The sequence below is a fragment of the Megalobrama amblycephala genome, linkage group LG1, assembly GCF_018812025.1.
Source record: "Megalobrama amblycephala isolate DHTTF-2021 linkage group LG1, ASM1881202v1, whole genome shotgun sequence".
Taxonomy (NCBI): Eukaryota; Metazoa; Chordata; class Actinopteri; order Cypriniformes; family Xenocyprididae; genus Megalobrama; species Megalobrama amblycephala.
Window position 1 is genome coordinate 37,471,025 of NC_063044.1, and position 18,503 is coordinate 37,489,527.

Genomic DNA, 18,503 nt, shown 5'->3' on the forward strand with positions numbered 1-18,503 from the left:
TATTTTCAACAAACTTAGAAATATTTTTCACCAAATGGTGTCAATGTGTTAGCTAGACAGCTGTAACTATTGAATTGTTGAACTATTGAAACCTTGAATTGTTGACTTGGAAATTGTAGAAATAACATGCTTAAGAAATATCAGTTCAGTGTTCCAGTAAAAGAACTACAGCCAATGAAGTTTCTTTAAAGCAATGTTTTATACAGTAGTTTTTGTTGTTGTTGTTGTTGTTGTTGTTGTTGTTGTTTTTATAGACTTGGTGAAATTGCAAACAGGTTACTTTAGCCACAGTGCAAGTCAATGTGCATTTTTAGTTTAGCATTTAACTAGGGTAAGGGACTAGTATGCATCACTAGGCTCTATCACTGCACTACATAACTGCATATATAGTATACAGGTATTCCTGATATGTTGATCATAAATTTGCAATGTGACATGTTTTGGAATCTTGTGTGTCTTGTACTTTATGGAGCCCCATGGTCTGTTCACAGTGTTTTCTTTATAAATCTCCATGTCTGAAGTGTGAAATATGGTAACATATATTTTCTAGTGCGGTACAAAAAATTCAAAATTAGACCAAGCAGATATTACAGACATCTTTGTCCTAAGTGGCCTTTCTGTGTACCAAGATGTAAAGCATCTGTCAGAATAACAAATTAAACAGCTGGGCCAGATGTGCTGCCTGCATATACTCCCGTATAACTTGTCTTGGATCGGAGCCACAACAAGACTTATACAAAATCAGCCATAAGGATTTAAGAGCTTATTTTATAGGTAAACTGGGAGGGCCATAAAACTTCTTTGATTAAATACATTGGAGTGGATAGAACAAGGTTAGATGGATTTCGATCAAGCTATTTAAAACAAGCTCTGTGAAATAAAAGTTGACCATCACCAGTTTACAACAAAATATATACTGGATCTAAGCAATGTGGTACACTAAAGGGATACACCAACCTTTGAACTGCATTTCTGGCCCAGTTAAAGTTTATTAACAATCAGTCACATGCAAGTAAATTAGTTTTGCCACCACACCCCAACAACAACAACTTTAAGCTCCATTAGGGCTTTCTAATGTTTACAAGGGCTGCAAAACACTTGAAAGCCTTTTGTTTTTCTGGCAGGCTGCAGTCCGAGATTCCCGCCAGCCGTCTATACCGCCCTAGTTTCCAGGGAGAGACCCTTGCCTCTTAGATATGGAGCCCCATGAGAGTCTGGGAGTGAAGGGTGACTCGGGAGTGTTGGGGGTGCTGGTGCCGAGCCCACGGAGTGAAGCGGTGACCCATGACCTGGAGGAATTGTCTCTCCAGCCCACTCAGAGCCTTCCACCCATTAAAGAGCGCAAGAACGGTGAGTAAGCCAGTTTGGTCAGGCCCTTAGGCCATAACTCTGCTCCCAAGCTCCTATTTCCTCCTCATCCATTAAACTACCGCCCTGATTTGACACTGAGAAAATAAGGCCTGCCAGAAGGTTGAGAAATTTGTTTGTGGTAAGACGTGGGGAATTACACAGGAATTGTATGTGAATGCCAACATATAATCATGTCTTAAGTGCTCCCTTTAACTCTTTTCCAAAGTGTTCTTGGCTTATGTTAGGGTGTACGACTGGTAAACTAATGTGATAGATTTTGGTGTCAAATATGATCGCCGAAAGTCTTCGATATAGAACGTTCTTAGGCGTGCAGTCATGTTGTGGTTTTTGGTTGGCTGTAACTCAAAGGAACAGTTGAGCATTCAAAAATGAATATTATGTTTCAAAGCTTCATGACTTTCTTTTGTGGAACACAAAAGGTGATTTTAATTAATTAATTAATTTATTTATTTTTGTAGAATATCTTGGAGACTACTATTTTTTTTCATGTCAATTTTATAATATATATCATAATTCTGGACAAAAATGAGAAGCTAACAATTATTTTCATGTCATGACTGATAGATAATTAAAATTCTATACTATTTTGTATAGTGATGCACCAAAATTTCAGCAACTGAACATTTTTCACAAACCACCAACAGAGCATAAAAAAATACAAAAAATAAAAATATGTTTTAAAACATCGCCAAGTAAAACGCTGCGTTTATAAAGAAATGTCTCTTTATGACCACAACAAACGGGACACTTTTCAGACGTGCATTCCGACTTCCACAGCTCCAGGCGCAAGTCAAATGAGCGTGGAAAAGGTAGCTTCAGTTGAACAACAGTGAACTGCGGTCAGATGAGATGTTGTCAGGCTATGTCAGTAAAACTCCAATCAGCCGTTAGGCTATAGCCTACTGTGCTCAAAACTGTGCATGCATGTATTTGTTGACATGGTTTTAAAGCTATTGTTATCCAATTTGTTGGCCTTAAAACGTCTTAAAATGCACATATGTACACCAAGGAAATCAAAATTTTCTCGGGGGAGCATGCCCCCAAACCCCCCTAGCATAATACATTTTGTGACCTTGGTAAATATAAAACCCTGCGTAGGGCCCTGCTTCTTTTCTATCTAACGGATTCAATAATCGTGTATTTCTCCAGTTGTGCGCACTTGGGGACTAAACTTTGTACTGTGTGATCAATGTGTGAAAATAAATGGGAGCAAAACGCGATTGAATGTAAAGGTTTCTGTATGAAAAAAAATGATTGCCATTTTATATATAATATATATATATATATATATATATATATACACAATTGCATAAAAAAAATTGGAGGGAGGACCCACCCACATTTTTTTTGCTTCCGACGCCCATGGTTTTGTGTACACGCACAGTCGAACACACAGCCTTGCAAAGTATGCTTCACTTGACTCGTACGCGTACACAGACACATGCGCAGTTTTGAGCAAACTCTCGCCTCTCGTTACAACCCATGTTAATATATTTGTATTTGTATGGAGTTGTACAAATGAGGGTACTTTCTAACCTCTTCGTACAATCTCTCATCTATGTAGGCCTCCATTGTCACTGTAGCTTGCATGCGTTCCCGTCGGTTCTGTTTATGCAGTTTTTCTTTGACTACTTTGTGAATCGACGCCCCCAGGGCACGGTTGCCACCTTGTGGATAAACAAATTACTGCAAAAAAATTAAATGCGCATATGCGACCTGTGTGTACAAAGTATGCAAAGTTACAAAAACCAGGCGGTGTGCGTACTTTTCTGATTCCGAAATTTGCGTCACGCGCACTGTATGCTGACCCTCATGTACGCATAAAAAGTGGCTTTTAAATTGCCCTTCTCCAATGACCATTTTGACTGTGTAATCATCTATTTTGTGCACACAGTGTGGATAAACATGTCAGCAGTGTGTGGACACACTAAAAATAAGATAGACTAGCAGTATGTAAAATTTGTTCAGCTGAAATATCAAGAAGTGGCTTGATGTTGAGGAACTTCACTGTGACTGGTTAGCTTAACAACTGAGAACATAACAGCCTGAACAGCATAAAGAGTTCAAGTACCCAAATTTTAGTGTATCACTAATTTTGTCTTAATAAATTAAAATTACAACACTAAAAACTAAAATCAGATGTTGTATCAGATAACTAATATGTTGCTGATATATTTTGCATTCCTAAATGAAAGTAAATGAGAACTGACCAAGACCAAAAGTGAAAGAAAAAAAAACACCATGAAAGTGCTATATACAACATCCAACCTATCTCTCTTAGTGCCTTCATGAGATAAATAGTGATGTCTGGATTATAAATTAATTATTCTTTGGAGTGAATCAGTAAATCATTCTTTTAAGTGATTCAGTGAATCAGTTCACAAAACCAAATGATGAGTTTCCATATTGGACCAAATTGAATTATTATTGCATAGAACACAGCGACCAGGATATTTTTCAAAATATCTCTTTTTGTGCTTCAAGGAAGAAAGAAAGTCAAATGGGTTTGGTTGAGTAAATTATGACAGATTTTTCATTTTTCAGTCAATTATCCCTTTAACTTGATGTTGAATTTTTTGATTGCTGGTCACTCTGACTTTATCGTCTTTTCTTTCTATCTGGCTCTCACAATCCTGGACCAAAGTTTCATTCTAGAAATGTTTAACTGGTATGTGAACCCTAATAAGAAAGCACTAGGGCTGATCCAGTGGGCAGGCAGGCAGTGAACCTTGACTACACGTTGACCTTGTCCGACCACAGAAAGAGTTCATGTCCCACTCCCCATGGACATCTTTGCCCTTGAGAATGTCAGTGTGTCTTCGGGGGCTGCTCGATAATTTACTGCACAAGGGATGTAAACAGAGCATGTGTGTATTTCTAATCCCACTACATGATGACTTCCTTCATTATGTTCTGTGTTAATCCGCAGTTTCCTTGGACCTTTTGCACTGAAATAAACTTGAAACTGTGACTCACACAGACACTTCAACATGACCTTGGAATTACCCCTGATTTGCTGACCATCACAAATGTCAGGAGTTATTTTGATTCTTATATGCTACAATTCTTGCAAGATATTTTGCAACATTTTGCCGAAATGTAAACACCATTGCAAATTTAGTTCTCCATTTCGTTTTTATTAAGTTGCCATTGCATTTATTTTCTCTAGCCATAATCTGAGTACTTTTAGATCTATAAAACTGAGAAATCTGAACTGTGGCTGTCAATAGAATAAAATAATTGTTTAATCTCGTGGTTTGTGACCATCGTTAGACAGCAGAATGAAACTACAAATTTTTACTTCTTTATTGTATTTGATTATATATTTAAAGCAGAACTAAGTAACTTTTTTTACCTTCATAAATAGTTTTCTAAAGGCCAGAACACACCAAGCCGACGCCGACGAACTAGTGGCGACGAAAGCAAACTGCGGGGTTGGCTCAGCGTCTGTGTCCAAAGTTGCCCTGCCACACCAAACCGACGCTAAAAGCCGACGGCCAAGCAGCACATCAGTTCTGCGCCTGCGTGAGATTAAATGCCTTTCCGAAACAGCAGGCGGCAGTAGCTGAACAGCCAATCAGAATGATCAGATGGCCCGACGGCCCGACGAGGTCCAATGCCGATTCAACATGTCGAATCAGCCGAAACAAAGCCGACGAGGACCAACTTCAGCTGACGGTGCAGAACACACTGAGAAAACTTAGTCGGCCGACGAAGAAAAACTGCCCGACGGCCGACCGTCGGCTTGGTGTGTTCCTGCCTTAAGTCCTTACGATGGTTAATTGACTTGTAGTGGTGTGTTTTAGGCGTGCACTAACCCCATCTGGCACGTCTACGCCAGAAAACAGCACTTGCAAGTTGAGCTGTGCCAACCCGACACAATCTCGCCTCATGTTCACGTTCACGCGAGAGTGACAAAATGTTTTACGGTAATTCAAAAACAATGTATATATTATGTCTTTATAAGACAATTTTGAAAATTACCCACCTCCATCGAGATTTCTTGTACTGTATTTGCAAAACTACTGTGCTGGTGAGCGTTGTAGTCGTTGTAGTCCAGAGCTGCGCTTGGAGTATTTACGACAGTGTGATTCACTGAAGGAACCTGTAGGGGGAGCTTCGCAAATCTTACAGAGTTCCGCTTTAATATCATATTGTGTGTTCAGAATTTTTAGTTTTGGTTACAGCCAAGAGGTTTTAGAGGATAGAAGCATATGCACAAGGCAAAGATGTAAGCAAATCTTCAAGAGAGAATGCGCGGGGGTCACTGAAAACCCCCCAAAAATCGACCAGAGTTCTGATTATTGGGGCGATCCACCCTCAGTGCATGTGGTTGATTACAACCAGAACTGGTACAAGGTGAACTTAATGAGAACATATTGTGCAACAGACCACCTCATAACATTCAGCAAAAAATGATAAACTTAAAAGAGACTCGCAATAAATCCTAATACAAGGCATAATTTCTGCGTTTTATCAGCTTGGAGATACTAAGTAATGAGTTTGAGTGAATGTCATTTATCAGAAGAATTGCAGCAATAAATACTTTTTAAAGGAACACTCTTGTTTTTCTTATAATTGATTCCTGCTTACTGACGCCTAAAGATATTATGAGCTCATAGAGAATTTGTTACACTGGACTTAATCAGCATGATCTGTTCCTGCTCAGGCTGGAGGACAGACTGTACCCATCCTTCCTCTTTTCAACCCACCCTTCTAAAAAAACTAAACGTCACCACTGTTCACAAATTCCCCTACTGACACCCTCATGTCAACGCGCCCACAAGTTATCTTACGACCTACACATTATAATCATGTTAACATATGAGTCTTGGCATTGAGGCATTTAAAATGGACTGTTCACACTAATCTTCGGTTCGATCCATTTGTCCAGTGAGTTCAGACACATTCAAACATTGGTGCATCTCTCATATGAGGACATTCCATAGGCATAATGGTTTTTATATGAACCCCAGTCCATAACCCATCACAGAAAACATTATGCATTTTTATATTTTTAATAAATCATTGTTTAGTATGTTTTTTTTAAAAGTCATTTCAGGAAATGTCCTTATAAAACAGTTTATGTTGTAATACCAGTCTAATACCCATGTCATTATACAGATTTGTGTCCTCATAAATCATATAAACAAACGCATACACACTACAATATACAATATTTATAGGTGGACCTTAGAGTTAGTGTCACAATGTCATCTAACAACAGACTAATCTAGACAGAAAATCAGAGTCTGTGCCCATCATACACTATGCAATTTTCTGTGAAATCTGTCAACTCTGTAGACTATAACAGCAACTCCTCCAGACTGTGTCTTGAGGGTTGTGATTTTCAAATGGAGGGCCAAGTTAAAAAAATAATCCAACTTTTAAAAATGTATATCAGGACACTGTGTTGTTCCACTCCATTTCGCTCTTTAAAAGAAAAAAAAGAAGAATGCATTCAATGTATACGAAAGTCTGATCTTATTTAAGACTTCTTTAAAACCAATTAATCATTCAGGCAACTAAATATGTAGTTTTGCACAGCCCTAGTGGGTTCCCTCTCCAATGGACCCAATGAATAGACCTCAGTGGGCCCTGGACGACGTTCCCTATTGCCCTCCCCTGGGACGTTCCTGTTCCATTGTGTTTAATCACTTTGGGCGATTCAGATGCTTTGTTTAAACATTTTCTTTCCCTCTCTGCAATATTAATCTTCAGCGGCTATGAAAGAAACATCACTGGATGTAGATAAGAAATGTAATGGCATTTTGCGAGAAACCCCTTGAGACACAATAGAATGACAGATTGCTGAAATATGAATGAGAAAGAGTCAAATGTTGATTCTCATTTGTAAACCCTGAATATGACACTAAGTGACAAAGACAAACAGAGATATCCCTGGAGTGCTGCTTGGTTGTTTTCATCATTTTTGTTCCATGACAACATATTTTCAAGGGGGGAAAAAAAGGTAGTTTTATTTTATCATTGCTAAAACTGAAGTAACATATAATAGAGGTATAGGAAGTTGAGGTTTTGCATGAACATTTTTGTGTTGATTTCCTCTTTATTGTCTGAGGTGTTTACCCAGTGATCAGTGCTGTTGAGGGTTAATGGCTACACCTCTTTAGTCCCGCCTCTCCTCTCAGTCACTGACGGAGCCGGAGCTGAACCGCTGCAGACAGCGCTCGCACTCGCTGAGAAATACACACCCACAAACACTCACACAGGCAGCCTAGAGACAGAGCCGGGGAAGGAACTTGTCGTAACAGTCTGGAATCAAACTCCACACTGGGGAATTTTCTGCCAGATCTCGCCATTTTGCCTCGGTCCTCATTTCCCACAGCAATCCATGGGACTCCAGACACGGAAACTGTCCGATCCGTCTCTCAGCTCCATGGCCTGCCTTGAAGTGGAGACCTTGAATGTCTGCAGGGGTAAATGCAAATATTTAGATTTATTTTATTTTTTTTATTCCAGTGTGGATTAATGTGAGCATGAATTAAAATGGGGAATTTGATGTTAAACATGAGTGAAGGACACTGGGAAACCAGAGTTTAGCACACGGCAGCTGGTAATTATTACTGGAACACATGTTCTGGAGTGGATACAAATGTTATCGTACAAATGATCTCAACAGAATGAATAGTTACCAGAGTTTTTGTTGTGGGGTAATGAGTAATGATGAGGCTTGTTGTTTTTTTCGGTTGTCTGATGACGGTTGTATTATATTTTTGTATTAACATCCTGGTTTTCATTCAAACTCACTCCCAAACATTACCTCACCATTCAGTTAATCATTTAGCTGGCTTATCGTGCCTCTTCAGGAAATGTATCTGCTTTTAATGCCTTATGGGAGTAACACCTCTTTACAGGTTTCTTAACAATAAGACTTTCATGTGCATGAGGATATCTTTGCAGCCTTCACTGTTATTAATATATGGCTTCAGTTGTGAGAGTTTCAAGTGAGTTATTGTTTGTTGGGATAGTGCCCATCGATGAACCGTAAACCAAATGGTATATTCATTTATCAGATCTCAAACCTGAGCCAACATGCAGTCTCTGCTGTCCTCCAGAGCTCTGCAAGCACCTATGAAGATACAGTCATCTATCGAGCTGCTGAAATCTAGTAATGTCAACACAGCCCAGGTCAATGTCAGAATGTTTCTTAAACAACTACAGTTTAGTCAACATTAACAGGCTCGTTAGCCATAACACAGCTCATTCATTTAATTTACGATTGTAGCGTCTGGTTATGTTAAGGTGCGGTGGCATTAGCGAAAGTTTGAAGGCAAAAAAGGTCCATTGTCTGTTGTCAGTGGTGTGGAAATATATGAAGCACAGAAGCCACTCTTAAGGCCTGATATACTCTCAACAGAGTTCTTTTTTTGTTATTGTTGTTGTTCCTCCCTTAAGGGTAAAAAGAACTCTCAATAAAATTACATTGGTGAGAAAACAGCAGTTAAGAAAGCATCGGATCATAGCGATGTGGAAATGTTTGCACCATCTCTACAATTCAGCTCTCCAGCCATGCCACATTCATTTATGTAGCACGTTATACAACAGATTGCTTTAAAGCAAGCGATTTTACAGTATTAAACATGAAAAACAGTGTCAGTGTCGCTTTCATTTAGAATTACAACTTCACTTTCTACTACGAATCGGCTCTCCAGTGTGTTTATGTCTGACCTCGACGGACTGAACAGAAGAAATTAACCTGATTTCTACATCAGAGAAAGCTGAGCCTCAGAGCCACAACTACCTATTGCATATTCGCCAAGGACCATTGGTAGTTTGAAGGTGTTTACCAGCCGGAGCTAACTTTTCCGGAACGTTCGCTTTGACAAGCTGTTTTGAACTCTCAAAACAAACTACAAACTTTGCTTTGACCTGATTTAGTTTGAAATGTCGTTACTCCAGTTTTTTTTTTTTTTCCCCTCTCGCCTGAAGTACATGAGGGCTTTTAAACCAAACAGCTTTCTGTTGGTTAACATGGAAATTTGCGTAAACAAAATCTGTGTGGGAAAACCTTTCACCATTGTGCAAAATTCCCGATCATGTGGATTCCAATTGAAATGATATGATTCCGTCTGCCAAAATTTGACAAACAACGATAAATGTGACTGCAACTTTAGGCTTGAGTTTGGATTTAGATTGAATCTTGAGAGAGTTTTGGAGAAGTGAGATTTACTGGGATCTAAGTTGCCTTTTGTTTATTGTACAGATTGAGAGAGAGGCCTGGAGCCACAAAAAGGTCAGTCAGGGTTCAGCAGAGAACATGAGGAATGACATCAGCTCAACAAACAGTGGGATGACTGCAGGCATGTCATGTACCGTCGTACTGATGTGAAGATGATTATGGTATTACTCTTCCATCAAGCTTCATTCGCCACATTGTTTTGAAGAAGCCACTTGGTGGTGGCCTGGATCTTGATTTGTAATGGATAACCATTTTAATATTGAAACCCACTACAGGAGTTCCTGGCACACATAAATAATGGAAATCATGGTTCGGGACAGAGTGTTCTAAGCTTTTGAGGGGGGTTTAGGAGGGGCACTTGGTCCCCTCCTTTAGTATGTCCACTGTTTGTTCAGCTCATTCTCAATAATAAAGGTTCTTGGCATCTATGGTTCCATGAAGAACCTTTAAAATCCACTTATAAATACACAAATGGTTATTTTAAATTGCAAAAAGGTTCTTTGGAACATTTAAAAGTTAAAGTTCTTCAAACTTTTTGGAACTGTTCAGTGAAAGGTTTTTCAATGGCACAAAAATGGTTCTTCTGTGGCATTCTTCTGTGTTTGATGAAGAATGTATGTGTTCCATGTACCCCCCATGCCATTTCCAAAATCTTCAGTTTCCCAGGCCTTGTTCTCACAACGGCTGGGTTTATTTTAGCAGGGGTGAGTCAGACAGAGTGGTCGCTCTCCTGGGACTTCAGCATAACTGGGTGTGCTAGGCCTCATTCTGCAGCCAATCAAATTTTTCCCTTTGCTCCTAGTGCCGACGATGGGTTGGAAGCGGGGGTCTGCCGGGCTTCTTCCACCTTCCGCCGTCTCATTTGTCACTATCAACTGTCACCCTTCTCTTCAAATGTTTTGCAGAGGAGTGGTGTTATTCTCTTGAACCAACATGCCCACGCTTGTGTGTTTTCAAAATGTATAAACCAAGCTGTCTAGTGGGATGGTGAAATAGCATTCAGCACTGGCCAGGGTGTAGTAGGCTGTGCATAAAGCCCCGCATTTCACCCTTTCACTCAGGCATTCCCTGTCTTTTTGATGTTCTTGGTTGTTAATGCATCAATGCTTCCTCATCCAAAGCATATCTCGCCTGCATCTCGCTTTTTATGGGCAGCAAATCCAAAGCCAAGTCTTAAGCTGACATCACCTTGAGAAGTTGATAGGACCATTACACTGTTTATTATTTTGTGCTTTGGACGCCGTTCTGTTGTTGATCTCTCTTATAAACAGCATTCTGTTATATGTTTGTTTTTGAGGTCAATACTGTTGAGATGTTGTACCGTTTGAAACTTTTATTACATTTTATTAAGTACAAATCTTGGGATGAACTTCAACCCCAAAACATTTGGGATGAAAGGCAAAATGTCATGGTTTATTTGTTTGTAATAAATCATAATATAATTATATAATAAAAAAGACACCAAAACTGAGCAATGAGCACTATTAACTCTTTCACCACCAGTGTTTTTTGTTGTTGTTGTTGTTTTGCCAGTTGCCAGTCCCTGTCTGCATTTCTGCTAATTTTCACACATATTTCATGGCCCCCAGAATTTTTTGTTGTTTGAATATCTGAACATGCAATATATCAAAAGAAAGATTTTATTTTTATCAACACTTTTTTTTTTTTTTTTTTTTACCAAAGCAACATTTTAACAAAAAGCTGAGAATATGTTTTTTTTTTTTTTTTTTTTTCAAAAATTACAATGTGCATAAGCAATGCTTTTATTGCTTGTTTCTGCTGCTTCTTCGCCTGTGTTTTGATCCAAAGAAATCTTTCAGAAGTTGCATAATAGCACCCCCTACTGTATAACAGTGAAAACACGGAAAGCCAGAAAATTGTCATTAGCCGAGAAGCATTGTCTCATAAATGACTGAAAATTACGTCAATGACGTGGAAAGATTTAACTTTAATCAAATTATGATTTGCTTGAAATAATGTTGAAATAATGCAATTCTTTGAAATTAAAGGGTTAGTTCACCCAAAAATGAAAATAATGTCATTAATTACTCACTCTCATGTCGTTCCACACCTGTAAGACCTTCATTAATCTTCAGAACACAAATTAAGAAATTTTTGATAAAATACGACGGCTCAGTGAGGCCTCCATTGACAGCAACATAATTAACACTTTCACATGCCCAGAAAGCTACTTAAGACATATTTAACTTTATTCAACAATATCTAGTGATGGGTGATTTCAAAACACTGCTTCATGAAGCTTTGGAGCTTTACAAATCTTTTGCTTCGAATCAGTGGTTCGGAGTGCGTATCAAACTGCCAAAGTCACGCCCCCCAGTGGTGAACCAATGAAATTTCGAAACAGTTATGACATAACGAAGCCTCGTTTACTGAAATCACTTTGGCAAAAGATTTTATCAAAAATGTTTTAATTTGTGTTATGAAGATGAACGAAGGTCTTACGGGTGTGGGAAAAACATGAGGGCGAGTAATAAATGGCAATTTTCATTTTAGGTGAACTAACACTTTAAATAACCTTTTAAAGTTTAATATTATATATATACACACACACACACACATATACATTTTTCTCTTTTTTGTATGAAGAATCTGACAATTATTGATTGTGTGTTATGCTTGGTTAGGTCAAGACCTGTTTTGGACTGCATCTAGTGCCATTTCAGAGAGTTTTAGAAGTACAAGCTCACTAAAGTCATATGTTTAGTCTTTACTGAGTTCTGTGTCTGCTTCCTCTACAGTGCTACAGTTAAGACTACAGCAGAGGCGCACGCGCGAGCAGCTCGCAGACCAAGGCATCATGCCACGTGAGTATGCATGCTTCATGGAAAAATAACGCTTAAATGTCAACTATTAATGTTTAGACAAATTAAGCCTAGACTTCCATGAAGTACTCTGTTGAGACCAAAACTAAACTTTAGACAAATGTTCTAATTTCTTGTTATTATAACTCTTAATCCAGCATCATTTATTAGCCACACACTTTATTATACCTAAGCTTTGCACACATACTGTACTTATTCTTCATAAAGTGGAACACATTCACCTCCAGCCACAGCTTGTTTGTAGATTTCTCCTTTGGCCACTGGAGGATGGAGTAAGTTATGCGTGTCGGTAAGGAGAGCAGTTCTAATAAAAGAAAGCGTCTGTTGAGGATACAAACTGATAAGGAAGGAGAGATAGAACAATGGTGTGACTGATGTCTGTCTGGGACAGCAGGAGCTGTCCTGCTCTCTCAGTGCTTGCTGTCTGTATAGGGCCCCTAACGTCATGATCCAAGCTCCAAGAGTAACAAGAGTGAGTCAGCGGCTGGGCCTGCACTTTTGCTCAGCAAGATCTGTGGTTACCTCCCGGGCTTTATAGTCAATGGTTAATGGCTCGGATTCTCCCACAAAGACCAATTCTTGCATTCTTTAATCATATTAATGTCAGGATTATACCTTTACTGAAAGTGTTGTTGTTGTTAGTGCAGCAGACTTTTTCAGAGGCCAAGTTTGGTTAGAAATATATACGACTAATCAGGGTGAGCAAAAGACGTCTTTGCTAATCAAGGCACAGCCACTGTGTCAAAGCGCTCATTTCCTGTTGACCGTGGATGCAGACGGTTCAACACCCACAGAAATACTCATAGCAGAATTTTTTCTCTGCTGTATGATATTTATTTAAGTTTAAATGATATTTTGGTTTTGACTTCTAGAATTGTTTAAAACACGATTTACCCAAAGCAAAATCATGTGAAATTACATTGTTTTCAGAGTATATCTTGATTTTTTTTTTTTTTTTTTTACCCATTGGCAAATTAATGTTTGCTTTATGTATAAATCTAACAAAATAGTTTTGTTTATGAATTGTAAAGCACACATTCTCTGAAGTGGGTCAAAATGCTGACTTTCTAGTTTAACTTAAGTAGTTAAGGCAATCTTAGATTGTCCTTTAGGGCACAACTGCATTAACTTTCCTTTAAGCAGAAGTTCTTTAGAGAACAGCAGAATGTTTAAAAGAGTTTTGCACCACGTAAACAAGAGGTTTAGAGAAGCTTGTTTCAAACAGGGAATTAAAAAGAAGTGATTGTGACTTTTTATCTGACTTTTTCACACAATTGCACAATTGCTTAATATCACACAATTCTGAGAAAGCCACAATTTTGAGAAACAGAATTGTGATATAAATGTGTCAGCTGACTATTTACTTTTTCTCACACTTACAAGTTTATATTTCACAATTCTGACTATTTCTCTGAATTTTTTTTCTGATTTTTTTTTTGTGCAGTTGCAAGTTTATATCCTGTAATTCTGACCTTTTAAAATTTTTCTCTGAATTGTGAGATGTAAACTCACAATTTTGAGTTATAAAGTCTGAATTGTGAGATGTAAACTTAAAGTCAGAATTGTGAGATAAAAATGTTTTTTTTAATTCCGTGGCAGAAACAAGTTTCCATAGGTATTATATAATAAGATATTAAATGATGTCATGTCACTTGTCTTGTTTTTAAATGAAGATTATTTTCCTTCCCAGCGCTGAAGACACCTGCAGTTTTTCATGAGCAGGTCAAAAGTTTGGAGAGGGCAAGGGTAAGACATAATTTTAATATTTTTTTTAATAATTTAATAATTTTTGCCAGCAATTAGAACAATAACCTGCTGAAATGTGTGTTGTCCAATTTTTAATTAATTTACTAAATTCATATTTATTGCATTTTCTACATATACAGACCGAGAATTTCCTGAAACACAAAATTCGTAGCAGACCTGACCGTGCTGAACTTGTTCGTATGCACATTTTACAAGGTGATTTAGCTCTTAAGAGTGTGTCAAAGTCTTATACTTTTTAAAGCACTTGAAGTTTCACATCCTGGATACTTCATTTGTGATGTCACTTTAGTATGCTCTAAAGCTCTTTATGTATTTCAGAAACCCATGCAGAGCCTTCTTTGCAAGCCACTCAGATGAAACTAAAGAGGGCACGTCTGGCAGATGACCTCAATGAGAAGATTGCACAGAGGCCGGGACCAATGGAACTGGTGGTGAAGAACATCCTGCCGGTTGAGATTGGTAAAAACAATGAAATAATGTATTTACATGCTTAATCATCGAATTTACTGGAATTGGCAAGGCAAATTACATGACTAACACAAACTGTCATCTTTTATCTAAGAGTGTTTTCACACCTAGCTTGTTTGGAGTGTTTGATTTAGAAACTGGTGCATTTCCTCCCTTAGTTCGGTTCGTTTAGGCAAATATATCAACACAATCGCTCTGACATCGCCTGAACAAGGTGGTCTCAGCCCGATTGAAAATTAACTCTAGGGTGGTTCAGTTGAGGTGAGGAAGCAGTCCGACCCAACGAACCAAACGGTATCATAATTCATAATGGGAAATTTGTTATATAAAAAGCAGCAGTCTCTGATTCTGTGAGTTTTTTGTGGTTGAAAACCAAAGAGCACTCTTCATCTGTGTAATTGCTTTTCTCCGTGCATTGCAAGAATGCTGTCCCGACGAAGCCTTGATTCCTGCTCTAACTGCATTATAAGTTAAATAAATATAATTTTAAATGTAATTAAATATATAATATTTATCAATCAGAGCAGGAATCAAGCCACAATGAGCCCACAGAGCAAATTGACGCAGAGGAACGTAAACAGGTGAACTCTGACCAATAAGAGGACGTTTTACTCACACGTGACTTGAATAAATGCATTTTAGTACGCTTTGAAATGTTACTTGTGGTTACCGAACCAAGAAGAAAATGCAATATTTTAACAAATTAAGCCCCCAAACACCCTAACGTTTGTCTTTGTTTTGTTTTTTGTCTTTTGTTTGACACTGCAGTTGGTGAACTGGATGTTTATAACTTCAATGAGGACAGCAGTGAAGCTTTGTCTCCAGAGCAGCCGGCTAGTCATGAGTCTCAGGGCTCTGCATCTTCTCCTATAGAAGCCAGACTGCCTGATCCATCCGCTGTATCGCCTCCGATCGGCTCCAAACTCCAGGTCAGCCTCTTAGCAGTCATTAGTTTCACATCCATACCCTAGTGACTGATAACTGGTTCAGTGCTAATATTTACAGTTAGCTTTTGATAAAAAGTTCTGATGAAGAATTAAAGCATATAAAGTAATATTCCGCTTTCCAGAAGAGCTCATTTTCACTGCATATTATCCAGACATCAGCCCTGTGATGCTGGTTAGGTTTATGTCTCTGTCCCTTCTCATGGCCATATGGCTTTTAATCTCTTTTTATCTCCACCTACAACCCAGTGCACAGACTTTCTGAGCAAAACATCAGTAGAAGATGGTCGAGCAATGCCTGCCACTCAGGTAGTCACTGCTGCTGCTCCCACAAAACCAGCACCCACCCTCGTGAAGGTAAACCATATGTCTTAACCACAATGATGTAATTTCCTGTCAGTGTTTATTTTCAGAGATAATGGTCAGTGACTCACTGTATTACTAATTCCACAATTGCAACTCCAGCTAGATAAAGAAATATACCACACAGACTTTGAAACTAAGAGTAAGAAGTAATAAAATAATAATGCTCTATTGGACTCAAATTCATTGAGAAAAACAGATTTTAAAAATTATTGTTAAAGAGATTTGACTACAGATTATATACACACTATCATTCAAAAGTACAGTTACAGTTTTTGATGTCTCTTTTGCTCACCAAGCTGTAGTTAATTGATCAAAAATACAGTACAACAGTAATATTGTGAAATATTATTACAATTTAAAATAACTGTTTTCTATTTTAATATTTTAAAATGTAGGCTAATTTATTCATGTGATCAAAGCTGAATTTTCAGCATCATTACTCAAGTCTTCAGTGTCACATGATCCTTCAGAAATCATTCTAATATGATGATTTGATGATCAAGAAACATTTCTTATTATCAATGTTGAAAACAGTTGTGCTGCTTAATGTTTTTGTGAAACCAAATTTTTTTTTTTTTTTTCAGAATACTTTGATGAATAGAAAGTTAAAAAGAACATGCAAATTCATGCTAGCTATGTGTTAAAATAGAGGGTATGCATGTGACAACACCATCAACCATTATGACTGTGGTCACGGCCACTGAGTGGCAAAAAAAAAATGAGTGGCAGCATTGGTTTTCAGCGTGAATGCCGCGAAAAACGCACAAAACACATCCAAAAGGGGAAAGAGCTTTGCGACTGACTGTACAAATAGTTTTGACAAAATCTGAGGCATATTTTTATAGACTGCTGAAAGCTACAGAAAAAAGAAGCAAATGGATTGCTGCAATTCACATAACAGCTGGACTCCAGGCAAAGAAACATGTTTTGCAGTTATCATTTTGTGTCAAAATGTTGGATTTTGCAGTAAAATCATACCGTATATATTGTATTGTTATATATTGTGTTGACAACTCTTCAATTATATATTTACCATCTTATATTCTGCATGTTTTTAAATAAACACTGACAAAAACTATACAAGTTTTAGGGCTGGAAGATATGACAATATAAATAACATTGATATAAGTGATTACTCAGATTTAGACCTACCTATATTGTAGTTATATAAAATATTCACAGGCAGATTTGCTTTATGTATTTCCCCGGCATCAAAATCAGGCACATATAAATGTCAGGAAACACGACTCCTGGCTGCATGCCAATATCCATGGATTAGTTTATTTGACAAGTTGTAAGGAACACTTTCGAGCCCAATCTTTAGTGTAATTGTTTGTTTTACTCGCGTTTTCGCAGTTTTCCCTTTCAAACCCAGTCACACAGCAGGTTCTTTTGCCACTCAGTCCAGCTTAGGGAGCATGTTCTGGCGGGAAAGTGACGTCTATGCATGCCCTCTATATGCTAGAAAAATGCTAAATCATGCTAGCAGTGTGGTAATTCATGCAAACAATGTGTTACAAAATGCTAGCAACATGCTAAAACATACTTTCAACATGCTAACACATGCTGAAACATAGGCTACTAACAACGTGTTAAAACATACTAGCAATGTGCTAAAACATGTTAACAACATGTTAGTGAATTAGTAAGACGTGCTAGTAACATGCTAATTCATGCTGCTAGTAACGTTCAAACGCTTAAAACATGCTAATTCATGCTAGCAGTGTATAAAACGTGCTACAAACATGTTAGCAAAGTGTAAAATAAACATTATAAATCATGCTAGGAATTCGCTTATAAAACTCTCAAACTTTCAGACAAGGCTTTGTCAAGCCAACATAAAAGTTTGTCCCAACGAACTTTACTTTCTAGTTTTAAAATAGAAATTACATTTATAAATGTCTTTACTGTCATTTTTTTATTAATTTAATGTGTCCTTGCTGAATTAAAGTATTCATTTCTTTAAAAAAACAAAATCGCACTGAACTTTTGAACGGTAGTGTAAATCTTTAGCCAAAAACATTCTGTACCACAGTGTAAAGACAGGAGAGCAGTAGAGCTGTTGTTTGTCACTCTGAAAAGGTTGTTTACAACAACTTGTCAAACGTATCTTAGGCCAAATCAGTTTTAGAAGAGCAGCAGATGCAGAGCTAGAAGTGCTAGCAGCCGCCTTCTGTCTTCAATTGGAGGTCAAGTGAAACATTCACACTCATAATGCACAGAAGAACAAACTGAAGCTGGTGACATAGAAACAGGAGTCAGGCAATAACTTGTGCATTTATCATAATCCAAGCCTTCAAAGCATACTCCGCATATTTACTACATGACAGAGGGTCACTGCTGACCCTCTCTTCCATTGGTGCTTTGGGAAACCTGTGCACACATAAGCCGGCTTGAAACGGTGTTATTACATCCTGATGACTTTCAACTCCCTTCCTCAGAAGCCAGACCATTTTCATGTGTATCCTGTGACTCAATATTTAGGAACAATGAGGGTCATGTCCCCTCCACACATCCTGTTTCCTCTTCCTGTGATTTTAGGTA

General features: G+C 38.0%; 1 protein-coding gene across 3 annotated transcripts in view; it reads left to right on the plus strand.

Moving 5' to 3' along the window:
- mrtfbb (myocardin related transcription factor Bb) overlaps positions 1–18,503 on the plus strand; it is a 43,679-nt gene that overhangs the window by 15,904 nt on the left and 9,272 nt on the right. Inside the window, exons 1-8 of one of the 3 annotated variants that reach the window (XM_048191069.1) lie at positions 7,325–7,808; positions 9,596–9,732; positions 12,331–12,396; positions 14,105–14,160; positions 14,301–14,376; positions 14,500–14,640; positions 15,418–15,578; positions 15,843–15,950. In XM_048191069.1, coding sequence (XP_048047026.1) covers positions 12,390–12,396; positions 14,105–14,160; positions 14,301–14,376; positions 14,500–14,640; positions 15,418–15,578; positions 15,843–15,950 — 549 coding nt within the window. In that variant the 5' untranslated portion in view covers positions 7,325–7,808; positions 9,596–9,732; positions 12,331–12,389. Of the gene's footprint in view, positions 1–1,124; positions 1,351–7,323; positions 7,809–9,595; positions 9,733–12,330; positions 12,397–14,104; positions 14,161–14,300; positions 14,377–14,499; positions 14,641–15,417; positions 15,579–15,842; positions 15,951–18,503 lie in introns of those variants that run through there. The other 2 variants (XM_048191054.1, XM_048191061.1) reach the window with 2 other exon arrangements.